The following is a 24,562-nucleotide window of genomic DNA, read 5'->3' as shown; positions in this document are numbered from 1 at the left end:
TTGAAAGGGGACAAATTCCCTGAGTCATTAAACGGGCTATCAACCAAAGACACGCTGTGCCACCTAGAGAAAAACTGGAAACTGTACATTGGTTCTTCCGCTGGAAGAATTATTTCAAAAGCCTGAAAGTTTTAGCATGGCCAGTCACAATCTGTAGCAGCTCCCCATGCTGCAGAACCAAGTTCTCTTGGAAATATATATATGTATATATTTTGTACACCAGATTGGCTTCCTGTTTCCCTCACCACCCACCCATGCGGCACCGCTTAACCTCCAGCATCCACTGTTAATCATGAAGACCCTGCATCCCGAAAACCCTTCAGTTCTAAAGCATTTCCCTTGACCAGGCCAGGGCGGGCTGGAGTAGAAGCAGCAGACAGCAAGCCCTGGTGAACCTTGACAGCCAGAAATCCCTCTGGAAGCTGCGCACCCCACAGCCCCATGGGGCCCTGGAGGAAATTCTGGTGTGCTCAGTACATCATATCCAGGTTACAGAACTGAACTCCTGGCCAACCTCTGCACAACCCAAACACCGCCAGAGACAGCACAACCAAGCCTTTAGAGCGCGAAAGGCCTTCAACTTTCCTCTCTCCACAGCACTCAAGCACACTCGTCGGGCTGAAGCACAAAAGGGCTGCAAAGCCACCTGGCACCGAGAGCCGTCTCTCACCAAGAAAATAGACAGTGATTATGAAAAGCCCGCAGTCCTGCGGTATGAACTAGAAAGCCCGGACTGCGCCGGAGCATAACTCATCTCCCAGGCACTCACAACCAGCCCGGGAGCCGTCAGCCTGCGGACAGTCCTCTCCTCCCTTCCCCTCCCCCCCAACCCCCCGCTCCAGAGCCCCACGGCAGCGCCCCCTTCCCACCCCCACACTCCCCCCCCCCTTCTCCTCCTCCTTTATGAATTTCCAGCAACTTTGGGCTTTGGCAACACCACCGTAGCCCAGCCAGAGGCGGGGACATCGCCAAGGCGGCCGCGGCAGGAGGAGGAAAGTTTGAAAAGTCACTTAAAGCTCTGCAAGATCCTCCCCCACCCCCAGCACCCGAAGAGCCCACCGCACAGACGGGAGCCCAAGCTCCACGTGCGAGCGGGCCCGGGAGAAGCCGGAGTTCACTCCAGGTCCTCGCCGGGAAAAAGAAAGAAAGAAAAAAAAAAATCTTTCCCCAGGCGAAAAGTTGCCACAGCACTGCTCCCTTGCCCCCTCCGCTCCACCACCCCACCCCACCCCGCAAGACCCCCATAGTCCCCTCACGGAATTCGCAAGGTGCCACCGTGCCTGGAGCGCGGCCCCCGGAGGGCGCAGCGCCCCTCCCTTGCCGGCGCGAGGACAGGTCTCGAGGAGCTGGGGGACAGGGAGGCACCGGGGGCGCCCGGCCCCGGCCCCCAGGCTCGGCCGCCAGGCTCACCTCTCTCCTGCTCCTCCGCTTGCAGGCAGATGGGGATGTTCTTCTTCCAGCCCGGCATGGTGTCTGCTCCCCGAGCTTGCTCCGGGGCTGGCTGGCTGGCTCACTCGCTCGCTCGCTGGTCGCCGGCTCCGGGGCTCGCCGCGCCTCCCGGCTCACGCCCTCCGGCCGGTCGCAGCACGCCCGAGGCTGGCTCAGCGGGACCGGGGCGCCGAGGCGACTCCCCGACACATGGAGGCGACGCCGTGCGCCCCCTCTCCCCGCTGCTCGCCTCCAAGTCGCCGGAGCTCTCGGGGCGGGGGCGGTGGTGGCCGGGCCCGACCGCGCTCGGTAGCCGGGCTAGAGCCGGGGCGGGGGTGGTGGGGGGCGGGGGGTGTCTGCGGCCGCGGTGGCGCGGTGTGGCCGCGCGAGGCCGGGGGGACCAGAGCAGGCCGGTGCAGGACCGCCGAGCCCCCGGAGGTGGGCGCCGGCGGGAGCTCAGGGCTGGCGCCGCCTCGCTCCGCTCCTCCTCCTCCTCTCGCCTCTTTTCTTCCCCTTCCTCGTCCCTCCGCCGCCAGCAGGTGGGACTCGGAGCCGCCGCGGCCGCACAAAGCTCCTCCAGGCGGGCGGGACCGAGCTGCGGGCTCCCGGGGCGCCCGTCGCCGGGGCCTCTTTTTCCCCCCCGAGACGCGCGCGAGGCTGGGCGAGCACGGAGGGGCGCGCGCGCTCACACCCTCCGCGCCCCGGCCGCCGGCCTGCGAGGCGCGCCCCGGCCCGCCAGGTACGGAGCCTGGCACCCCGCCGCTGCTGCGGTGCCCGCGCCCGCCCCTCTCCAGCCTCCCGCCCCGAGCCTGACCGGCCGCTCGGGCGGCTTGGGCGATGACCTCGATGAAGCAGGGGCCAGTGTCCTTCCCTCTAGTCCCTCCTTCTCGCCGCTCTCCCCCACCGTCACCACCACCACCACCCAGCCCTGCCCGTCGCCCCCTCCCCCAAGTGGAGACTCGCAGCTCCGGATTCGCTAACTTCGCCCTCAACATAGGGCAGTGGCAACTTTCAGGATGGTCAGCGCTGGTCCCGGGGGGGGTGGGGACGGCGAGGCTGGGGAGCCCCCTTTTGTTTTAAGAGGATGCAAGCCGACCTTAGCTGAGTGAATATTTAATAGCTCTCTTCAAGTATAGGAGGGATTTTATGATCAGGTTTTTATGATTAGTTTCTCCCGCTTGTCATAGGCGTACAGAAAAAAAAAAAAAAAAATCAGTGGAAAATGAGTAAGGGGAAGGCTGGGGAGGTTGGGACGGCTTTGTAGAGGAGCCTCGAAGGTTCTGCCCAGGCGTGTGGGCTCTCCCTTGAGGTCTCAGTGCTGCTAGGAGAGGGACATTTGACAGCTATCTGTCTCGCACAGGGATGCCATCCATTTTCCCCAGCCTGGGCCTCTGGCTGGAAAATGCCCATGCCCCCCCACCCCCACCCCATCTGATACGGCCTGAAGAATCTGGAGTCCCAGAGGCTGTTCCTACTGGAGTGCGGTTTGGGGGGTTCGCCCCCTTCGGTTTGTTCTGGCCTCTGAAGGAACTGTGCTTCCTCTCCCTAAACGGTGACATGCTGGCCTTCCCTCTCTCCTCTGTTGGAAGCCTAACAGCACTGCCAGAGAAATAGCATAATCACACAACACTAGAGATAAGGTCTCTTCTGCCACCTCATAAACAGTCTTATCAGGCAGGGATGCTTGCACCTGCAGTTGTCCCTGGCGTGAGTGGTTGGCTGTCATTGCAGAACTGCCCAGCTGCCAAAAACCAGTGGCTGACTCTCCTGAGGAAAGGAAGAGATTCAGGGCCAGAGCTACAGGGGATCTGAAGGCCTAAGAAGAGAGAAAGTCACAACATCCCAGGGGTTATTCTCAGAAATCTCCTCTGAGCCGGGCAGTGGTGGCATACACCTTTAATTCCAGCATTCAGGAGGCAGAGGCAAGGGGATCTCTGAGTTCGAGGACAGCCTGGTCTGCAGAATGAGTTCCAGGACAGCCAAGGAAACCCTGTCTCAAAAACAAAAACAACAACAACAAAAAACTGAGCTTGCTCCTTTCAGACTCCATAAAACCCAGAAAATAAAATGGTGTAAATTTGGTCTTGCACTAAGTTTGAAGAAACAAGCTTAGGAATGTAACATTGATTTTCCAGAAAGATTAAAGGTTGTCCAGCTATAGCCAGACTGTCTATGAGTACAGGCATAAACTCAGCTTTCAACGACACAATAACCACTGGAGCGTTTTATGTAATACTTAGGATGTGAGGGATTATCCTAACAGGTGTAATTCTGAGGGACCTACCCCATAAACTTCTAATATGAATTGACCCTTACTCATAAGGTTTTATTGCCATCAGTAGTGTGACTGCCCTGCCAAAATGACAGCTTCACAATGACCGAGTTCTAACTCACACCTGTTGATTTAACTATGACAAAAATCCTACTATGTGTTGGGCTCTTGAATAAAGCTAGGAATACAAAAAGAATTTGTTTTTAAAATTTTAGTAGTAGTTGAAATTAGCACATCTTAGGTATTAGGGCCAGATATTATCTTGTGAATTATGCGGCTGCAAATAAAAAACTCTTGGGATCCTGACTTTCCTCACCTCAGGTTATTGATCTGTAGTGGAAGTTTTGGTGTCTTTGAAAACTCAGTTATGTTATGTAAACATGGTTTTTTCTCTAATCCCAGATGTGGAGTATGGGGCTGCTTTAGATTGTCCACAGCAGCAGACTCTCTGACTCGTGCCGGCTCTGAGAGGGGCATGATCTTTACCAGCTGCAGATAGTTTAATTCTGAGGACCCTGGAGAGGGAATAAATGCCAGAGGCAGGAGAGGGATGGGGGGGGGGGGATGTCCAAGGAAGAAGAAGGCTGCTGCTTCTCCTGGTTGCTGTTGATGCAGTTTGATGAGAAGTTGGAGATACCCTGAAAGGAAGATTGGACTTGCCAAGGAACTACATCTCTCAGTAGCAGGAAGTAGTAAAGAAACATACGCTGCCCCTCTTCCTTCTAACCTACCTTCTCTCCGATTTAGTGTTGGAGCATTGAAAGGTATTGGGGAGGATAAGGTTTGAAAGGGAAGCAAAGGCATAAGGAATGCAAATAAAATGGTTAAAATAAAGATGCCTCCATTTACCTCAAATATTTGTTAGCTGATATCAAACATCTTGCACCATCTTTACATATATGGCCATCAACAGCCAAACCCCAGCTGTATCAGGGTCAAGTACAGCTTTCTTCTTTGTACCTCCAGCGGCAAAAGAATTTAGATCAATGATGGTGGATGGTAACGGTATTTGCCCTCACTTGGGCTACTCCTGACATTTCTTGTAGGAAAAGTCTCCTCATGAATCCTTGTCATTATGTTATTCATATAACTTAACCAAAATATATATATATATTTTCTAAAATAGTACTAGGTCATTTAAATTGAGTCTGATGTATTCAGTTCCATTCCCATTGTCAGAAGTAGCCTTATAGTCAAAACAATGTATCTAACAGTCTATTCAAGGAAAGTGCAACATTATCTTGGATCTTTATTAAAAAATAAAAAAACTATATGTCAAACAACTAGGCAGGCATTCGTTAGTAAATTTGAAAATCAATTCCCTTTAAATAATGGGCAATAACACTTAGTTTCTAAAGAGCCATGAATTTGAAAAAGAGGGAAGGAGGGTTATATAAAAGAATTTGGAAGGAGGGAAGGGAGAAATGCTGTAATTAAATTATAATCTCAAAAAAGAATATGCCTTTTGCTTCTAGATAAGATCTCAAATTTGTTGAACTGCTTTGAACATAAATTCTTTCAGTATCTAGAATAGCCTGAATGATGTTACAGAATTAAAAATTGAATTGGATTTACCTTAACTGAGTTACCCAGACCATGGGACACATTCCTAAAGACGGCCTTGCTTTTTATAGTTTTCTAAATAAAAAGAAATGGAGGCATATTCTCTGATTTCTAGTGCCTCCTTCACCTGGCAAGAAAGAAAGATTCTGGGTCCGGTGGCGATGGTGCACTCCTTTAACCCCAGTGCTCTCTAGGCAGAGGCAGGTGGATCTCTGAGTTTGAGGTCAGCCTGGGCTACAGAGTGAGTTCCAGGACAGGGTTAGAGAGAGAAACCCTGTCTTGAACACACAACACACACACACACACACACACACACACACACACACAAGAAAAGAAGAAAGGAAGAAAAAAAGATTGATTCTGTAAACTGAAAATTTTAATTTTATTGTTTGGTCCTAGTTTTAAGTGTGTTTGGATAACTAGCCGTTAGTCATTTAAAGAAATGAGAACATATGTGTCCCTTTCATTTCCTTGTATTCTAGTCTCCTGCTCACAGAGCCTTCACACGAATGGTGATAGGAGTCTGGGGTATTTGGTTTCAGGGATTGGAGGAGTCCTACAGGAGAGGTAAAATCCCCAGCTGTTACTTTGGATTTGTTCCAAGGCCTGAAAACACCGACTGTGTGTGTGTGTGTGTTTTAAACTGTGCATTGACTCTTCACGCAGGTATCTACAGCATATTAAACAAGCCTGGAAGCCTCAGCCATGCTACGGAAAGGCAGCACTTGCTTGCTACTGGATGCGGTGAGCCTGAGGACTCTTCTAATATCCCATCTGTACTGCTGGTGGGGACCCTGAGTCCTTGCAAATGTTGCTAACTCACTTTTACCTGCAAAGCCCTCTTTGAACATTTGAAATGAAAGAATCTTCTTAGGTAGTTTATCTTCTTGTGAGAAAAAAGTAGACAGCAGAAAACAAACAGAATAAGCCCGTGCTGATTTTTATTTAAAATCTTGAGTTGGGAGACTGTAACAGGAGAAACAAGAAACTCCAAAGCCAAGAAGAGTACTCACTTTTTTTAAAAGTCACAGTGTACTATTAAGGTGACTGAAGAGAGCTCAGAAGTTCCAGTCAAAGTTGGTTAATTTTATGTCAACTTGACTGGGCCACTAGGCACCCAGACCAATTGACATTTCCACAATCAACATAGAAGTGTCCCCCCCCCCTCAAATCCTCATTAGCATTCACAGTTTTGTTTGTTTTCTTGATGGTGACCATTCTAAGGTGAAATGGAATCTGTGAATAGTTTCCATTTGCATTTCCCAGATACCTGAAGATGTTGTTGGCTGTTGGTGCTTCTCTTCAGGAGTGCTGGCTCAGTTTGTGTACCTCTTTATTGTAAATTAGTCCATCCAGTTTCAAAATGACCATGAAGCTTTATCTAAACATGAGCGTAGAACTAACTTACGACCCAACTATACCACTCCTGGTCTAAGCTGAAAAAAAAATCACCCAGCACACTGTAAGAGCCAAGATGTGCAATTATCTTAGGCGTCTGTCCAGGTGAGTGGATTAACACTGATAATAGAAAGATAAATAGATGATTGATATATAGATGATAGAGATGGATAAATAGATATAGATACATAGAGAAACAGATTAATAGATGATAGATAATGACAATGATAGATATAGATAAATAAGAAAATATAGATGAGAGATAGATAGATGAGAGATACAGAGATACATAGATAAAGATAGAGAAATGAAATCCCACCCCCCATTTTCATGACAGAAAGTCATCACACTAAGTGAAATAAGCCAGTCTTAGGTATCCTTTGTATTGTCTTATATGTGGAGTCTAAAGAAAACAGTAACTGCCAAGAAAGTAAAGGAATGACTAAGAAAGAGAAAATAGACCAAAGGCAGGGAAGCAGGCAAGAACAATGGGGTGAGTATAATCATGTTATGTGGTGTACAAAACATGAATGTGTACAAAACATTATGCGGACGCTTCTGAGAAGGTGTTCTTGGGATAAACAAACTCTTCAATTAGTAAAGTAGAGAAAGCAGCCTGCTTTCCCCAGCACGAGGAGCTCCCATCTGGTCAGTTCTTAAAGGTCTGGCTGGAGCAAAAGGCTGACCTCTCTGTGAAAACAACTCCCTGGGGCTTCTCCCTGTCTGTAGACAGGAAGTCACCTCTGCCTGGGTCCCAGACCTTTGCTCAGAGTGGAGCTACACTGGACACCCTGGTTCTTGGAACTTTGGACTCAAGCTGAAATTGCGTCATCACATCTCCTGGATCCCTAGCTAACCAGCTCATCCTGCATAGCCTGAAGCTCATCGGCCTCTACATGATCCGATTCCTCTAAGTAAATCTCTCTGTCCATGTCTCTGGAGAATACTAACATTGAGACCTATGTTCGGTCTCTGGTTCTACCACATTCTAGCTCAGTGAACCTTCTCAAGTCAAACACAGTATTCTTCCGTGCCTGAAATAGAAGCCAAAGTGGCCATGTCATGGGAAGAACCAAATATACTGATATAGGTCAGGTGCCTACTATAGTCTCCGAGACGTATTTGGTTATGGGTGGGAAATAGTAATAATTCCGTTAATAAAAGTAGCTTTACAGAGTATATTAGAGGGCTCCCAAAAATACATTGAAGTTCTTACAAATGAACGTGAAAGTGTGCAATAATAATCATACCCATAGCAAACAAAAGCCACAGCTTTCACAAGCTCTCAAAAGAATAATTAGTTCACAGGAAGTATAAAGATCCCAGGAAGCATGGGAAGAAGATGCCATTGTATGGAACTCTGGGGTTGACTCTTAAAAAGAGCAGGTTAACCGCAAAGAACTTTACCTTCCTATCAGAGCCTTTGGAGTACTGACACCCAAACACTCCACCCTCTTTCCTTTTCCATTCAAACTTTTCACAAAGTCCTGTGTACTGCTGACAACCAAGTTTTGGGTTCTGATTCACACCTAACCATCTTTGACTTGCAGTCTCATCGCTGCGGGGCCCCTAGAGCTGAAAAGGAAGAACACTGTGACTCAGCCCCAAAGCCCCGGTTGGTTACCAAATTCTCTCAAATTTACCTTTAGGATAATTCTTGACTCTCTCTCCTTTTATTCTCTGTTAACCTGGATAATCCCCACAGCCTCCTTCAGACTCACTTCCTCATTGTGGGCACCACTGCCAACCCAGTTTTTCCTGAAGTGAAACACCTGGCTGTCTTCCTGCTCACCTTTGCTCTTTCCCAAAGTGCTGGTAGCTGTCCCGTGTGCCCCTCTGCCACAATTGTTCTTCACACAAATGTGCCTGTGCTTCCTTTTATCCCTTCCTTTCTTCCTTTCTTTGGCTGCCTTGGAAGTCCCTTTAATCCCCTTCCATCCATCCTGCATGACTTCCAGTCCTTAAACATAAATGTTTCTATATACAACTGCTCATTAGAACTAAAATTACCTGAATGCCTGAGGCTAATATATAAATATATACATATATACATATATATATATATATATATATATATATATGTATATATTCAACCACAAATATGTGCTAGATCCAGAATTTGAATCTGGGAGTTTTGGGTTCTTACCATCTTTCAGACCCACCTTGAAGCATCCACTTTCATTTCTATCCAATTATTTCTACCGTTTCTTTAGATCCTGATTTCCCCATTTCCCCAAGACCTACATTACCATGTCTTCTGGTTTCTGTAGATATGATCTGCCCCACTGTGCCGAAGTGTGTACCTATCAAGCTGAATTCTGAAGCCATGTGGTTTAGAATCCAGCCCCAGTTCTCTGCCTAAGAGCCTCTGTGTTCCCTTTTACTTTCAGCTCTTTGTCTGTCAAGCAGGACTAACGACAAGACCAATGTCATGTCAGACTTGAGCAAGTTAAATAAATGATTACATGTAAACATTTACACCTAGATCTGACACATAGAGAGGGTCCAAAGCATTCCAGCTGTTAGTATCATAGTGTTTGGAATGTGCTTTGGGCTGATGTGTCTCTGATATCACTCATTGCTCATTCTAAGTTGTGTGTGCCCAGTGGGTGCTTGCTAAGTGGGCAGATACTGAGAAGAGTCTTTTTCCTATGTAAACCTGCAGTGTGATCAGGAAGACACAGCCTGTAAATATAATGATGACAGAAATTCCATTTGTCCCTAAAAATAAAACGCCAAGCAACATTTCTAAGAGAAAGCTTTTCGTCTAAACAGAGAACAGTTAACTGTATTACATAGGGTGGTGGTTACGACCAGGATTAGCAAGAGTACAGGCTGCAAACTGACTAGAAGACCAGACATAAATAAGCATTTTATCAAAAAATTAAGTAGGTGAATCTCACCTTCCTGACGTGGGGCAGGGGACTACTAATAATGGATTTAGGTTTAGTCCCTGGAGCGTCTGAAAAAGTAGAGCAAAGGAGTGACTGTGGATACTGACTTCAGAGAGAGACAGAGCAGCTGCTGCAGCCTGTGTCGACTGGCTGAGAAAGTCTTAGTGAGAACCTAGAGAATGAGGTAGAATACATTCAGGGGGGAGAAGCAATTATCATGGTAGCAGGTAAATGAGAAAAAAGGGCGAAACAAAAGGGAAATATTTGGGTGAGAGGTAAGATCATTATCTGATTCACTTTTGCTAAGTTCTAAAAACTAGTGGATAGAAACCCTCTGAGCACATTAATACTCCCATTTTTGTGCACACTGACATGGCCATTTGGGGAAGCAACCTGGCAACAAATGCGATCTGCCAACTACATGTTCTCCCTGATTTGGCTATAGTTGGAAGCATCTCCCAAGAACACAGTCAAAGATATGGCCAAGATTTTATGCACCAAGATGCTTATCGTATCTTTATTTTATGGGAAGAAGCTACAAATGGTCCAGAATGTCCAGTACCATGGAATTGTTTGCATAAGTTACATTGAATTTTGTAAAACACTTAAACATCATCAATTTAAAACACAACCATAAGTTCTCATTATTTAAAATTGAGTAACTAGGTTATATATACTACATAGGTTTCCTAGATCCCAAGATGCATAGTTTTTACCATGTTTACATGCTGGAATCAGGAAGAATCGTGAGTCTTACGTATGCAGTGTAGGTGTTTCTGTAGGAAGACTTGTGGGTAAGATAAGCCTGAGGGAAAAGTTCTAGAGAAGAGCATGTCAGTTTCAAGAATTACTCTTACCCAAGCTGAGAGAAGATATTTTATGCAAAACCACAACCTTCAAAAAGTCTGAATCATTTAGTGAATCATAAATGTGAACGCAGAAAAGTTTCAGTGATGCTTAGACAGCTAATCTCATTTTTATTGTACTTATGTAAGCAGGAGGTATTGGGTAGAATCTCTGTTTAAAGGAGATTTAAGAGGAGTTTCTTGTGTTTTTTTTTAAAGAATGTTTGTGTGTGTGTATGTGTGTGTGTGTGTGTGTGTGTGTGTGCGCGCACGCTATTTGTGCACATAATGCCTGTGCATGGTAGCTAACAACTTGCTTGTAAAAGTCAGTTCTTTTCTTCTACCTTTCCTTGAAGGAAACAAACTCAGGTCTCCAGCCTTTTGTGGCAAGTGCCTTTTACTGGCTGAGCAATCTTGCCCAAGCATTGGTTTTCTGAGAAAAGGCTTCACGAGGTACTGAAGAATATGAAGCTGGCCTGGAACTCTCTATGTCATCTAGGCTGGCTTCCAACCCACTGTGCCCCTGCCTCAGCCTCCCGGCTCTAGGATTCCAGCTGTGCATCTCCAAAAACTTTCTTCCTGATGAGCATAAAATGGCTTTTTCAATATAGAGAATTTCTTAAGTAAATAAGAAGCAAAATGTGGAAAGAAAATGCTTCTAGAAGGAACATAAAACACCACAATATATTCTTTCTTGCTATTGGCATCTGTCTGTTTTATTATTCTCTTTCCAGGCATTTTTACATGTTTTTAGTTTTGTTTTTAAAAAGTGATTGCTCAGTGTTGGAGATTTGTTTCGAGAAAAGTGACATCAGCTGATCTTTTGTACCCATTTCAGAGAGTGTTTGCCCAAAAGGATGGGGGTAATTTGATAAATACCTAGTATGTATGAATACCAACACGTGTGTATGTGTACATATAATGCCCTACAGCTAAGAATAACAAAACTTATGCTTAACTCAAGCATCAGACAGAATGATGCACTCAAGAGATTAAAAATTTCAGAGACGTCGGAGGCTAGGGCCTGCACAGAACAGCATATTGTTTTGTTTTATGTAAGTAGAAGCAGAAAACTCTGAAGTAACAGTAAGGAATGGGGGTGTAGCTCAGCGGTAGAGCACTTAGCTAGCATGCAAGAAATTCTAGATTCAGTTCCCAGTACTGAGAGAAAACAATACAAAGCACAGTAAAAGGACCCAGAACAGCAAGTGCCACTATTGTCATTACCAAGAGTCATGCGACATAGTTTTGTGTGAGTGGAAGCACAGCAGATGTGTTGATACCAGCAGAACCAGAAACAGAACGTGTATTACCATACCTTTCAGCGGCTACCGCGTGGCAAAGCGGCACCTCTGTCATACCCCTGCAGGCCTACCACTGTCCTCTCTGCAGACTGTAGCTGGCTGAGACACCGTTACATAACTCATAACTCCACCATGCTTTAAAGGAAAACTTCAGTAATTTCTTAAGTGGCAAGACCAAACGACTTGATACTGTTGTAGAGCTACTCTGGAATTGGTGTACCTATCAGCAACTTTGAAGTAAGAATGCTAAGGACTCAGTGGAGATAGTTCAGTTGAACTTTTGCCTCTGCCAACACAGCCATTTGCAAAGCTGCACTCTTCTAGAATTTTCCTATCTGGTTGTGTTAAAAATCCCCAACAATGTTCAGTTGTGAACTTCAAAGTAACAGTGAGTGAACATCTGGCAGGAAACACATCAATTATATCATGAATGCAGGACATCCCAGCAAAGAGTGTGAACAAAGCTTTTCGTGGAGACAAATCTGTTCTCCCTTTAACTTATCACTAAGCTACGTTCATTTCCCCTCTAGCTGTGAGGCCCAGACCAGACAATCTATTGATATCCCCAGGAACACAAACCAGATCAGTTTCTGTGTAATGTAGCAAATGATTTTTCTTTAATCCCTTAGGAATTTATAAGCTTATTTACTTTTACAGCTCACAAAATTCAGGCTCGGCAACGAATGCAAAGTGTTTGACACATATGTATTATGCATGTATGAGCATTTGTTTATATTCTCCTTGACTTCTTCAAATCTGTTCAATGAGCCTTTTTATTCCATACTTATTATATACGATGTTTCATTAAGATCCATGGGCGAAAGTCGCTCCTAGTTTGTATTTACATTATTTAAACACTGCAAGTGAAGCTTGCTACTAGTTATGTAAATGGGAGATAACTTAGAGGATTTATGACATGATTAGCTTACTTGCACTCGGTGACTCGGTTGCCTCTTGGTTTTTATTTATGTCCTGAATGATGAGCAGCCTTTCCATTTGCCCACCCGCACACTCGTCTGATCTTTAGATATGGTTGGCATAACATAAGTGCACGCAATAGCAGGTCTGAACACCGGGAGGTAGGTCAGCTTCCTGGAAGAACTGGAAATCTGCTCTCAAGGGAGGAAGCAGTCCCGGGCCCAGCCCAAAAGCTAGCAGAGCTCTGTCCTAGGCAGATGGCTCACTAGGAGACCAGAAGAGACCTGCAACGCAGAAACAAAGGCTTAGAAATGATTAACACACAGACAATGCAGTGATTCGAAACTAAAAAAAAAAAAAAAAAAAAAAAAAAAAAAAAAAGGAATGATCAACAGCTGCCTTGGAACTGGACAGAAGAGCAGGGCAAATGGCAGGCAGATTTGCCTGCCTGAGAGCGAGTCCTGTTTCTGGGTTCTATAGCAGATCCAGTCCTCAAAAGATCATAAACAAAGAGTTTTCAAGATAACTTCCTCTCATTTACAATTATTAATCACTTCTCATGTTATCACCACGTAAAAGGCCAAAGTAAAAAAAAAAAGCCAAAACCAAGTCAGAAACAGAACAAAACCCCATAAGCAGGTCCTGAATGAGGTGCCTTGGCAGTTTTGGGGGTACAAAGTAGATTTTTGTCAAGCAAGAGACCACACTTTTACTTCAGCCAAATGCAGTCCACATTCAACTTAAGGAAACTTACAGTATCCTATCTACCTGTAATTTAGTTCTATTTTTACCTCAGTTCACAATCCCAATTATCCAGTGTTTTGGTCTTAGTCATATTCAGAACAGCCTGAAATAAAATTCTCTTTGAAGCTGCCTGTAGCCTTTTCAAATTCAAAGGCTCCTCTGCTTCTTTTCCATCCACAGCCCCCACCCCCCAGGCTCCCACAGGTCATTTTAAGATACAGACCTTTCCACCTCCTCCCCACCTTCCCTGAACTGTACTTGCCACACTGAATAATCTCTGCTTTCTAAAGAAAATCAATTAGCATGACACAATGCCTGGTAAGGTCTGTCGGTCTCTATTAAAAGAATGTTGGTTTTTCTATTCTCTGTTCCCTTCTGGGGATTTTTACTTTAAAAAAAAAAAAAAAAAAAAAAAAAACATCTCAAAGAGATGGACTTGGCCTTGAGAATTTTAGGTAAAGATGTTAAATCTCTCTCTTTTTCTCTCTTCCTCTCTCCGTCTTGCTTTCCTTCCCCCAGCCTCTGTGTGTGTGTGTGTGTGTGTGTGTGTGTGTGTGTGTGTGTGTGTGCGTACACACATGCTCATGCTTTGTGAAACTTTGAGAGCTGTTATGCTGAGAGCTGCTGTGGACTCAGCATTAGGTTGAACTCTAGGAAAAAAAAATGTCCTTTCAAGAGGCTTGCAATTTGGTGTCTATAATAAAGGTTAAAACATTTGAACTCTCTTTTTAATTGGTCTTGTATTTTAACTTTGCATGCAGTGTTAAAAGAAAGAGGTTTGGTTTTTTTTTTTATATTAAACTGCTAATGTGTAGAACCTAAGTATCTGAAATTTTATTAAAATAGTAGTCTGATTTTGACAGAGTTGAACTACTGTGAAAATTAATTGATTGTTTCTCACTTGAGCTTTGGGAAAGTCATTAAGGTTTTTATGGTGTATGGAAAATTGAGAATTGAAGTGTGCTAGAATCAATGTGTTATCTGATGTACAGAGAAAATGCCACTTCAGATGAAAGGAGGCATCAACAACTGTTCAGAGCTTGTTCTCTGTTCTCCTGCTTTGATAGGCACATTTACATAGAGCTTCTATATTTACTTGTATTCAGAAGTCCTTAGTCAGTTGTTTCATTGTGATGCTTGTTGTGCGAACAAAATAATGAGGTCTGAGAGATGAGCCACTCCACATTCTAATTTATATTATATTATATAGGACATAATATTTTATAAGTACATAATTAGTATAAAGGACATAATCTAGAATACCAGAAAAAATCCAGTAGGACTGTATATTTTGAAACAACCTTCAACAAGAAAGTTGAAATTGGCCTAACATAGCGCCCCCACCACCACCCCACCAAAAAAAAAAAAAAAAAAATTCTTACGTGTTCTATATTGGGCTTACAAACATTATGGAGAACATCATGGAGACTTGTACAAATAATAAGCAATGATCAGGGACTGACTGATACTACCAGGACTTAGAGAATACAAAATACTCAGTAATAACAGAAAATACCACAATGTAACTTTGGTTTCATTTTCTCTTTTCCATATGTCCCCTCTGATTAGGTCTTCTTGTCATTAGAACCATCAGTAATCCTATAAGATTACGGATCTCATCTACCTTTTTTACATAGCTAAAGGGCTGGGAGTTGAAACGGTCTCTACCTCTGCAGCTATTCATTTCTGTCACATCTAGTCCAAAAGGAAACATGTAGTTTCATTTTTGAAGGTTCCTAGTATGTCAAAACCCCTCTGGCTGTAGACTGACCCTTTCCTCTGTTGGATGAGCAAGATCCACCATCCTTTTTACACAGCCCTGGCCCATCCACGAGTCTGCGCAGTCCCAGGAGTGAAGGTGCACCAGCCATGAGAAGTTAGTTAGGATGAGCCTTGTCTTGAGAGCAGAGAGCTCATGAACTAGCCCTGTAGGTAGCAGAGTGGTTATCTCAGTTATCATTGGCATCTACAAGAAAAATGACTATAGAGGGGTACTTTTATGATCACTGGGGAGCAAAGAAGGAGCATCAAGTTAGCATTCACTTTCTGCCATGTGGAATTCTCACTTGTACATACTTTATCATATTTTATCTAGTCAAGCTAACCTTCATTGTGAAATTAAGAAAGTCAAAGGGACATACCACAAATAGAGAAGCTTTAAGTCTCCCTCATAAATCGTATCTTACTGAAAAATTAATTTTTCTTTGTTGTTTATTATCCAAGCCAATAGAAAATTCATGAATCCATTATGAAGTAAGTGCTCACCCCGACTCAGGCAGGATGCCAGTTTATCTTATGGTTGTCAACCTGGCATGGAGGCTTTACACTTGGCTTTCTACCACCAACCTCTGAGTGACTAATTCCCGCCTTCTTCTCCCACAGTCAATTTATCCTGTTATATGTTCCCATGATAGACATCTCTGAACATGTTCTAACAACTTGTTCAGAGGAAGGCTTTCAGTTGAAATGGAAGACTAGCAATTTTTACTGCTTCAGTGGTTGCTCATAAGATTATAATGTATTTATCTATAACTACTATACCAAGAGGATTGCAGCTATAGATTTATTCAGACACCAAAAGAAAGGGATAAAAATGGCCTTTTCAAAAGATGTGCTAGAGCACATATTCTTTAAAGGGGTAAAACTTAACTAAAGTACAGATTTAAATCAGGAAATTTACCATTAATATTATTTCACTTATGCACTCATTGATCCTCAATCATTTGACATCAGTACCTAACAGTCATGTTTCTGAGCAGTGTTTTTATTTTTCTTTTAATTTTTTGCTTCTGAATTTAATCCTCTAGGGTGTAAGGCCTTTGTGGTATTGCTCTGTGTTCTATTTCAGAGATCATGTTTCTTCATCCAAGGGAGGGCTAGGGAGACAGAAAGGGAAAAACAGAAGACCAACAGGCAGACAGACAGACAGGCAGGCAGACACACACACACACACACACACACACACACACACACACACACGTTTTGGGTCAAGGCCTGATCTTTAGGAAGCCTGCATTAAAACAGGCCTGAGGAATGTAATTCATTCACTTCTTAGCATCAGTGAGGATGTTGTCAGAGATTGATGAATTGCACCTTACCCAAGCATCAACCAGCTTTTACATGAAAATGTCCAGGAGAATGTAGACACAGTAGAAATAAGAAAGAATTGCTCTTAAATAGACAGACTCATAATGGGGTGATGGAAGTTCATAGCCAGGAAACAGAGAGGCACAAACTGTCAGGGAAGGGGACTCCAGAGTCTTGTGGGCGTTCCACAAGTCTTCCAAGCTTCCAATGTTTAACAAGATTTTTTTTATTATTTTAATTATTTTTATTTTTAATTACAGTTTATTCACTTTGTATCCCCCCCTGTAGCTCTCTCCCACCTCTCCTCCTAATCCTATCCTCCCTCTCTCTTCTCTACCTGTGCCCCTTCCCCAGTCCACTGATAAGGGAGGTCCTCCTCCCCTTCCCTCTGATCCTAGTCTATCAGGTCTCATCAGGAGTGGCTGTATTGTCTTCCTCTGTGGCCTGGTAAGGCTGCTCCCCCCTCAGGGGGAGGTGATCAAAGGGCAGGCCAATCAGATCATGTCAGAGACAGTCCCTGTCCCCATTACTATGGAGTCCACTTGGATACTGAACTGTCATAGGCTACCTCTATACAGGGGTTCCAGGCCATCTCCATGAATGGTCTTTGGCTGGAGTATCAGTCTCAGAAAAGACCCCTGTGCCCAGAATTTTCATATCTGTTGCTCTCCTTGTGGAGCTCCTGTCCTCTCCAGGTCTTACTATCTCAAACTTTTTTTAAATATTAAATTATATTTTATTTATTGCATGTGTGTAAGAATGTGTATGCCACAGCATGTGTGTGGAGGTTTTACTATGTGAGTTCTGGGGCTTTATTTACTATGTGGGTTCTTCAAGGCATCAGGCTTCACAAGCAAGCGTCTCTGGCCATAGGGCCTTCTCTCTAACCTTCAACTTGATTTTTGTACAAATATTAAGAGAGTGCAGTGAAAAGGAGAAAATGTTAGACATAATATGTTTTGTTGCCTTCAGTGTGCAACGTTGGAGCTTGAGTTGATTCTGGCAGAGGTAATGGTAGGCTGCCTAACTCCATGATTTCACAGAAATTAGTGGTATTTCTTGGTACCCAGATCCCTCTGAAAATCAGCAACTGACCTTTCTCGGTATGTCCTGGTATCACCCACAAGACAGTTTGTTTTCCCTTGAAAGTGAAGATATTGACACAGGCGGAGGATTCCTCAGCCTTCATAGTGAGTCAGTAGGTCTGAGGGATCTAGAACAGCTGACAGCCACTTCACTGCCACTAGATTCCCATCATGGTGCCACTATCCCAACACACACATAGTTAGAAACATCTGAGAGTCAGGGACTAGAAACTTAAGTATGGACAGTTCACATTGAGTATGCAGAAGAAAACAAAGCACAGAATCAAATGGAACTGTATTGGAGGAAATACTGTGTCTCTGAAAACAAAGCCACATCATTGAACCTGATTTCCTGTCTAGAAGGTAAGGGGAGTAGTAAGCTTTCAGAGCAATAATACATAAGTGCCCCCATAAGTCAGTTGGCATCATTTTGTCACAGTTAAATACCGTTCTATTAGAATCTACTTTTGTGACATAAAAAATTTTATTGTAACTATACAGACAGACGTGATTCAACATTCTATACAAACTATGGTTAAATATAAATATACATATATACATACATACGTGTGTGTGTGTGTGTGTGTGTGTGAGTGTGTGTGTGTGTGTGTGTGTGTGTGTGTGTGTGTGTAGTACTGGCCTGTGTACTTTATGAACAAAGGAAAATTTATAAGCCCTTGTCTTTTCCCTTAAACAATATTTCTCATCGTTAGGGAGTAAAGACTAGCATGCATTTGTAATCTTTAGTATGTACAGGCAATATTAGAAATGAAACAATACAGTTTTTACTTAGGAGCACAGTCTTGAAGCAGACTATTATGAAGTTACATGTAGAACAGTTATGTGGAATGATTGTCAGTCTTCCAAAGCATCAAAATAGTATAGAGTGGCAAATACAGTAACAATAATATGAAGTCAGAAACAGCCTAAGTAGGTGCATTTTCTGACTTCATTTTCCTCACTCATTGCCTAAGAAGGAGCCCTTTTCTTTTCTTGTTTTCTTTTCTTTATTATTTTCTCCTCCTTTTTATTTTACTGTAGACACACACATACCTAAGAAGGAGCCCTTTTCTTTTCTTGTTTTCTTTTCTTTATTATTTTCTCCTCCTTTTTATTTTACTGTAGACACACACATACATGTATAGGTGTAGAGGGCAGAGGTCAACTTTTTGTCATTCCTCAGGTTCTATCCACATTAAAAGATTCTCTCATGGCCTGAGGTTTGGTAGTTAGGTAGACCAGTTGGCCAGTGAGTCTCAGTGTTACCACTGTCTCTACTTCCTCAACACAGGAACTACATGTCCACAACCCATGCTTGACTTTGTTCACATGGGTTTTGGAGGACACAACTCAGGTCCACAATCTTGCAAGACAAGCACTTCACTACTGAGCTATCACTCCAGCTTTGTGGAACTTTTTTTTTTCCTTCCCAGTGGACCACCTGAAGAATTGTGCTGACAGTGCCACAGTCCAGCCTGCAAGGAGTGAATAAATGTGTGTGTTCTGTGCATTAGTAAATACTCATTGCTGGCCAGGGACCAGCAAACTCAGACATATTGGAAGAAGTGATTATGCCAGTCCCATGTTCTACCCCTGTAAGATGGGCAATGGAACCATTTTCTCCACCCCTCTTCCTTGTGCACCTCACAAACCATACAATGCTATATTAAAACAACAACAAAGCCAAACATGGGGGAGGGGGCATGCCAGGAGTTACTGCTATCCAGGAATTGTCTTGAATAGCCTAACCCTTCTGAGAGGACAGAAGGTGACAACAGAGACCATGATGCTGACATAGCCTTGCTTTTATGGGAACAATTTCTTTTCTTTCAAACTGAATGCTGGGATTTGCTGCCTCTAGGATTTATCACCTGGGAGCTATTTGTTTCATGGTTCAAATGTTTGTATATCGAGCCTTTGTTCTGATAATGATCTCAATGCCAGTTTTACTTTTGCAGTGAATGGTAAGTCTAGCTTGATTTTTTTTTTTTTTTTAATGCTTGGAACTGTGCTGCAAGAGAACAAAAATGACCATAGCACTGAGCCATGAAGAAGCATTTTTTTTTTTGGAATGGTTAACCTTATCTCTGGTTAAAGCAACGTTTGAGCAAATACACCACACACACACTCCTCCATCAGCACCATTATCACCGTGTCCTCCTGTGGAGAGCTGACCATTTGAACAAGAACTCTCTCTAAACCAGATTGGATCAGTTAGTTTTCCAATGCCCCCTTTGTTAGGAAAAAAAGGAACAAATTTTCCCAAAAGCAAACATTTAAAAGGGAAGGGAGCTGTGTGGTTACAGAATAACTCAAGATTTCAGAGGCATGCTCACACTGTAAAATGTTTGCAATCTTGGCTGACCATATCCCTTGAACTGTTTTGGCACTCCATGAATATGGCGGTGCAGCTCAGTTGGAAGAGTGATTGCCTAGCATGCGCAAAGCCCTGACTGTGAGTCGAAGTGCTAAGTAAACCTGAGTGTGGTTTATGTGCTTGTGGAAGGTAAGGGCAGGAGGATCAAAAATAGATGTTCATTATTCTGGCTACATCATGGCCAGCCTGGGCTATATGAGATTCTGTCTCAGTATAATTATGTAGGTATGAAAATGACTTCAGAATTATTAGCTACTGAGGAACAGCATCCCTGTGACACATGTAAGAATATTGTTTACATCAAAGTAAGAACAGTGAGACATTCAGATTTTGAATCTTTGCACTATTTGAATAGAACATTCCATGTTTATGACTTATACTTTCAACACACAATGCAAAGCCATATCACTTGGTCCATGTAAGCCCGCCACTGTCCACACAAGATTTTATAATTATATCATCAACTTTCCATAGGGGCAAAGAAGGTCTTAAGAACAAATAGGGTAGAGAATGACCCAGTCTTTGAAGCAGTTGCCTTCCACGCATGAAGACGTGGTTTAGTCCCCACCCCCTAAACTGACATTAAAAAGCCAAGCATGATGGCATGTTCTTGTAATCACAGTGCTGGGAACACAGTGACAGGGGGATCTTGGGCTAATGCTGACCATCCATCATAGCAAAGTTGGAAAATTCAGCCCAGGAAGACCCCTTATCTGAAACAAACAACAACAAAATGTGGGTGGCACCTAAGGAAAAAGCAATACCCAAAGTTTTCTGCCTTGTCTCTCTTTGAGTGCATGCATACATATGTGCCTGTACACACACACACACACACACACACACACATACACACACTGTACTGGCTGCTTTTGTGTCAACTTGACACAAGCTGTAGTCATCAGAGAGGAAGGAGCCTCAGTTGAGGAAAGGCCTCCAGGAGATCCAGCTGTAAGGCATTTTCTCAATTAGTCACCAATGGGGGTGGACACAGCCCATTGCGGGTGGCGCCATCCCTGGGCTGGTGTCCTGGGTTCTATAAGAAAGCAGGCTGAGGAAGCCACAAGGAGCAAACCAGTAAGCAGCACCCCTCTGCTGCATCAGCTCCTGCCTCCAGGTTTCTCCCCTGTTTGAGTTCCTGTCCTGACTTCCTTTAGTGATGGACATCAATAGGGAAGTGTAAGCCAAATAAACCTTTTCTCCACAACTTGTTTTATTGTCATGGTATCTCATTGCAGCCATAGAAGTCCTAACTAACACATACACAGAACAAACGGCAACTACAACAACAACAAAACAAATTTGGGACAGAGAGTGATTATAAAATCACTCAATGATTATAAAATCATTCTGTACTCAAGTTCTCCAAAGAATGATGGTAGAAAATTTTCAGCTTCCTAAGACATGGAGACGATCTCCTACAAGGAAAATTTATAATAGTTATGAGTTGTATTTGGTTTTGTTGTTGCATTCTATTACTAAAACTCTTCATTATGTCTTATGTGCCCAGGAGGCAAAAGAGCATCTTGGCCTCTGTTGAGTTTGTTCATCTAAATGTCAACATTTTTTTTTAATAGAATGAGAATTTTGACTTAATATTTTCATTTAAAATTATAACTAGTGCTCGCTTTGGCAGCACATACACTAAAATTGGAACAATACAGAGAAGATTAGCATGGCCCCGGCGCAAGGATGACAAATTCGTGAAGTGTTCCATATTTTTAAACCAAGTAATCCAATTAAAAAATGGGGAACAGAGCTAAACAGAGAATTCTCGACAGAGGAATATCGAATGGCAGAGAAACACTTAAAGAAATGCTCAACCTCATTAGCCATCAGGGAAATGCAAATCAAAACGACCCTGAGATTTCACCTTACACCCATCAGAATGGCCAAGATGAAAAACTCAAGTGACAATACATGCTGGAGAGGTTGTGGAGAAAGGGGAACCCTCCTCCACTGCTGGTGGGAATGTAAACTGGTACAACCACTCTGGAAATCTATCTGGCACTTTCTAAGACAATTAGGAATAGTGCTTCCTCAAGACCCAGCTATACCACTGCTAGGTATAGACCCAAAGTTTGCTCAAGTACACAAAAGAGATACTTGCTCAACCATGATTATAGCAGCTTTATTTGTAATAGCCAAAACCTGGAAACAACCCAGATGTCCATCAACGGAGGAATGGGTACAGAAATTGTGGCATTTTTACACAATGGAATACTGCTCAGCAATCAAAAAGGAGGAAATCATGAAATTTGCAGGCAAATGGTGGGATCTAGAAAAGATCATCCTGAGTGAAATATCCCAGAAGGAAAAAGACAAACACGGTATATACTCACTTATATAGACCTATAAGATGTGATAAACATAATGAAATCTATACACCTAAAAAAGATAATCAAGAGAGCGGACATGGGGTAAGATGATCAATCCTCATTTAGAAAGACAGATGGGATGTGCATTGAACGTATGACAGGAGTCTACTGAGTGCATCTGAAAGACTCTAACTAGCAGTATTTCCAAAGCAGATACAAAGACTCATGAGCAAATCATTGGCAGAGTACAGGGAATCATATGAAAGAAGGGGAGTTAGTATGATGGGGAAAGGGTAGGAGCTCCACAAGGACCAAATATATCTGGGCACAGGGTCTTCTCAGAGACTGTCATTTAACCAAGGACCATGTATGGATATAACCTAGAACCTCTGCTCAGATGTAGCCTGTGGTAGCTCAGTAACCAATTGGTTTCCCATAGTGAGGGGAACAAGGACTATTTCTAACAGGAACTCAATGACTGGCCCTTTGACCTCCCCACCCTCCAAGGGAGGAGCAGTTCTGTTAGGCCACAGAGGAGGGCTTCACAGCCAGTCCTGAAGATACCTGATAAAACAGGATCGGATAAATGGGGAGGAGGTCCCCCCCCATCATTGGACTTGGAAAGGGGCACAGTGGAGATGAGGGAGGGAGGGTGGGATTGGGAGGGAATGAGGGAGTAGGACACGGCTGGGATACAGACTTAATAAAATGTAACTGATAAGAAAAAAATTAAATTAAATTAAAAAAAATAAAATTATAACTATATGACCTTTAAGATCTTTTCCACTCTATAACCTCTACTTTTATTAAACCTTCTCTTAAAATAAAGAATGGTTGGAAATGCATTCATAATAATAGTTAAGCAATACTTATTGTGGTAGCAGCTTAAGATATAGGAATGTTTACATGAGTGACAGCCATCTGCAGGGACAATGCAGATGCAGGGAAACCTCCAAAGTCTTTCCTAGAGTCCTTGAATTGCTGCCTGAGTCATTTTTTTTTCTCTAAAAATTATATTCTTTAAGCCAAGGCCTTTCACCCATTTTTACCCATCTCTTGTTCTGGTAAAACCTCTGAAGGGAATCCATGGCTGAGAGGCCTACAGAGCACCAAGAATGAGGGTGTTCCAGAGCATCTGCTTTAAGGACCTGGTCCATGTAGACATGCCCAGTTGTTTTCATTTAGGTTAGTTCTTTGAGGTGCAACTCCTAACTCAAGAGCTGTGTGTCTAAGCTCCCTGCTGATCTTCCTGCCTCGTGTCCATCCTTTCCATCGTAGGACAGCACACTACTTCCTCTCTGATTCCCAATTTGGCTTCTATTTCCAGATTAAAGTGTCCTCATTGTGTGTGCCTCACGTCTGTCTCCTGCTCCATCACTCACCAGCCCTCTTTGGCTCTCTGACAGGCTTTTCTCTGTGCGTGGATAGCTCTCATCTGTGCTTTCTTGTCTACTTCTAGTTTTTCAGTTTTGACGTTGTTGGTCAGTTTGTCAGAGGTTAAAAATGGAACCCGAGGCTTCCCACAGCTCAGCACATGCTCGACCACCACAGTCAAACCCCTGTTGAATGTTTTTCTTTCTCTCTGGAAATCAGTCTGGTGCTGTCTCTGAAAACTGGGAATGGCTATACCTCAAGACCCAGCTAAACTACTCCTGGGCATATACCCAAAAGATGTTCCACAATACAACAAGGACATTTGCACAACCATGTTCACAGCAGCTCTATTCATAATAGCCAGAAGCTGGAAACAACCTAGATGTCCCTCAACGGAGGAATGGATACAGAAATTGTGGTACATTTACACAATGGAATACTACTCAGCCATTAAAAACAAGGAAATCATGAAATGTGTAGGCAAATGCACTAGAAAAGCTCAAACTGAGTGAGGTAACCCAGACCCAGAAAGTGGTATATATACTCACTTATAAGTGGATTTTAGTCATATAATACAGGATGGACATACTACAATGCACAAGTCCCAACAAGATAAGTCTGATGAACATCTTAGGCTTCATGTAGGCTCACTAGTTATAGGAGTGGGGGATAGCTCTGATACAGACTATGTTGCCTGCTTTTTGATCACTTCCCCCGATGGGACTTCCCTACCAGCCACAGGAGAGGAATATGAACCCAGTCCTCACGTGAATAGATGAGCTGGGATGTCTGGGTAGGGAGACTCCCCTATTCTGAGAAATAGGGAAGAGGGGATGTGGGACGGAGGGTGGGACTGTGAGAAGAAGAGGGAAGGGCCTATGGCCAAGATGTAAGTTGAATTAATTAATTTAATTTAATTAAAATATCCCATTAAAATTAAACAAAATACTTGAGCCAG

General features: G+C 43.5%; 1 protein-coding gene and 1 non-coding gene across 8 annotated transcripts in view; one reads left to right on the top strand and one right to left on the bottom strand.

The window, feature by feature from the left end:
* Positions 1–1,582, bottom strand: part of Grip1 (glutamate receptor interacting protein 1) — a 492,514-nt gene extending 490,932 nt beyond the window's left edge. For all 7 annotated transcript variants that reach the window (XM_055626000.1, XM_055626004.1, XM_055626002.1 and 4 more), the window contains exon 1: positions 1,411–1,582. In XM_055626000.1, coding sequence (XP_055481975.1) covers positions 1,411–1,468 — 58 coding nt within the window. In that variant the 5' untranslated portion in view covers positions 1,469–1,582. The remainder of the gene's footprint in view (positions 1–1,410) is intronic.
* Positions 1,583–21,532: 19,950 nt separating this feature from the next.
* Positions 21,533–21,635, top strand: LOC129690543 (U6 spliceosomal RNA). Its single transcript, XR_008722301.1, has one exon. It is a non-coding gene; the product is annotated as a U6 spliceosomal RNA (small nuclear RNA).
* The last annotated feature ends 2,927 nt before the right edge of the window (positions 21,636–24,562 follow it).

The sequence above is a fragment of the Psammomys obesus genome, unplaced genomic scaffold (genome assembly GCF_907164565.1).
Source record: "Psammomys obesus unplaced genomic scaffold, mPsaObe1.curated_primary_1811, whole genome shotgun sequence".
NCBI classification, from domain to species: Eukaryota; Metazoa; Chordata; class Mammalia; order Rodentia; family Muridae; genus Psammomys; species Psammomys obesus.
The sequence above is the reverse complement of the archived record's forward strand: the minus strand, read 5'-3'. Positions and strand labels throughout refer to the sequence as shown.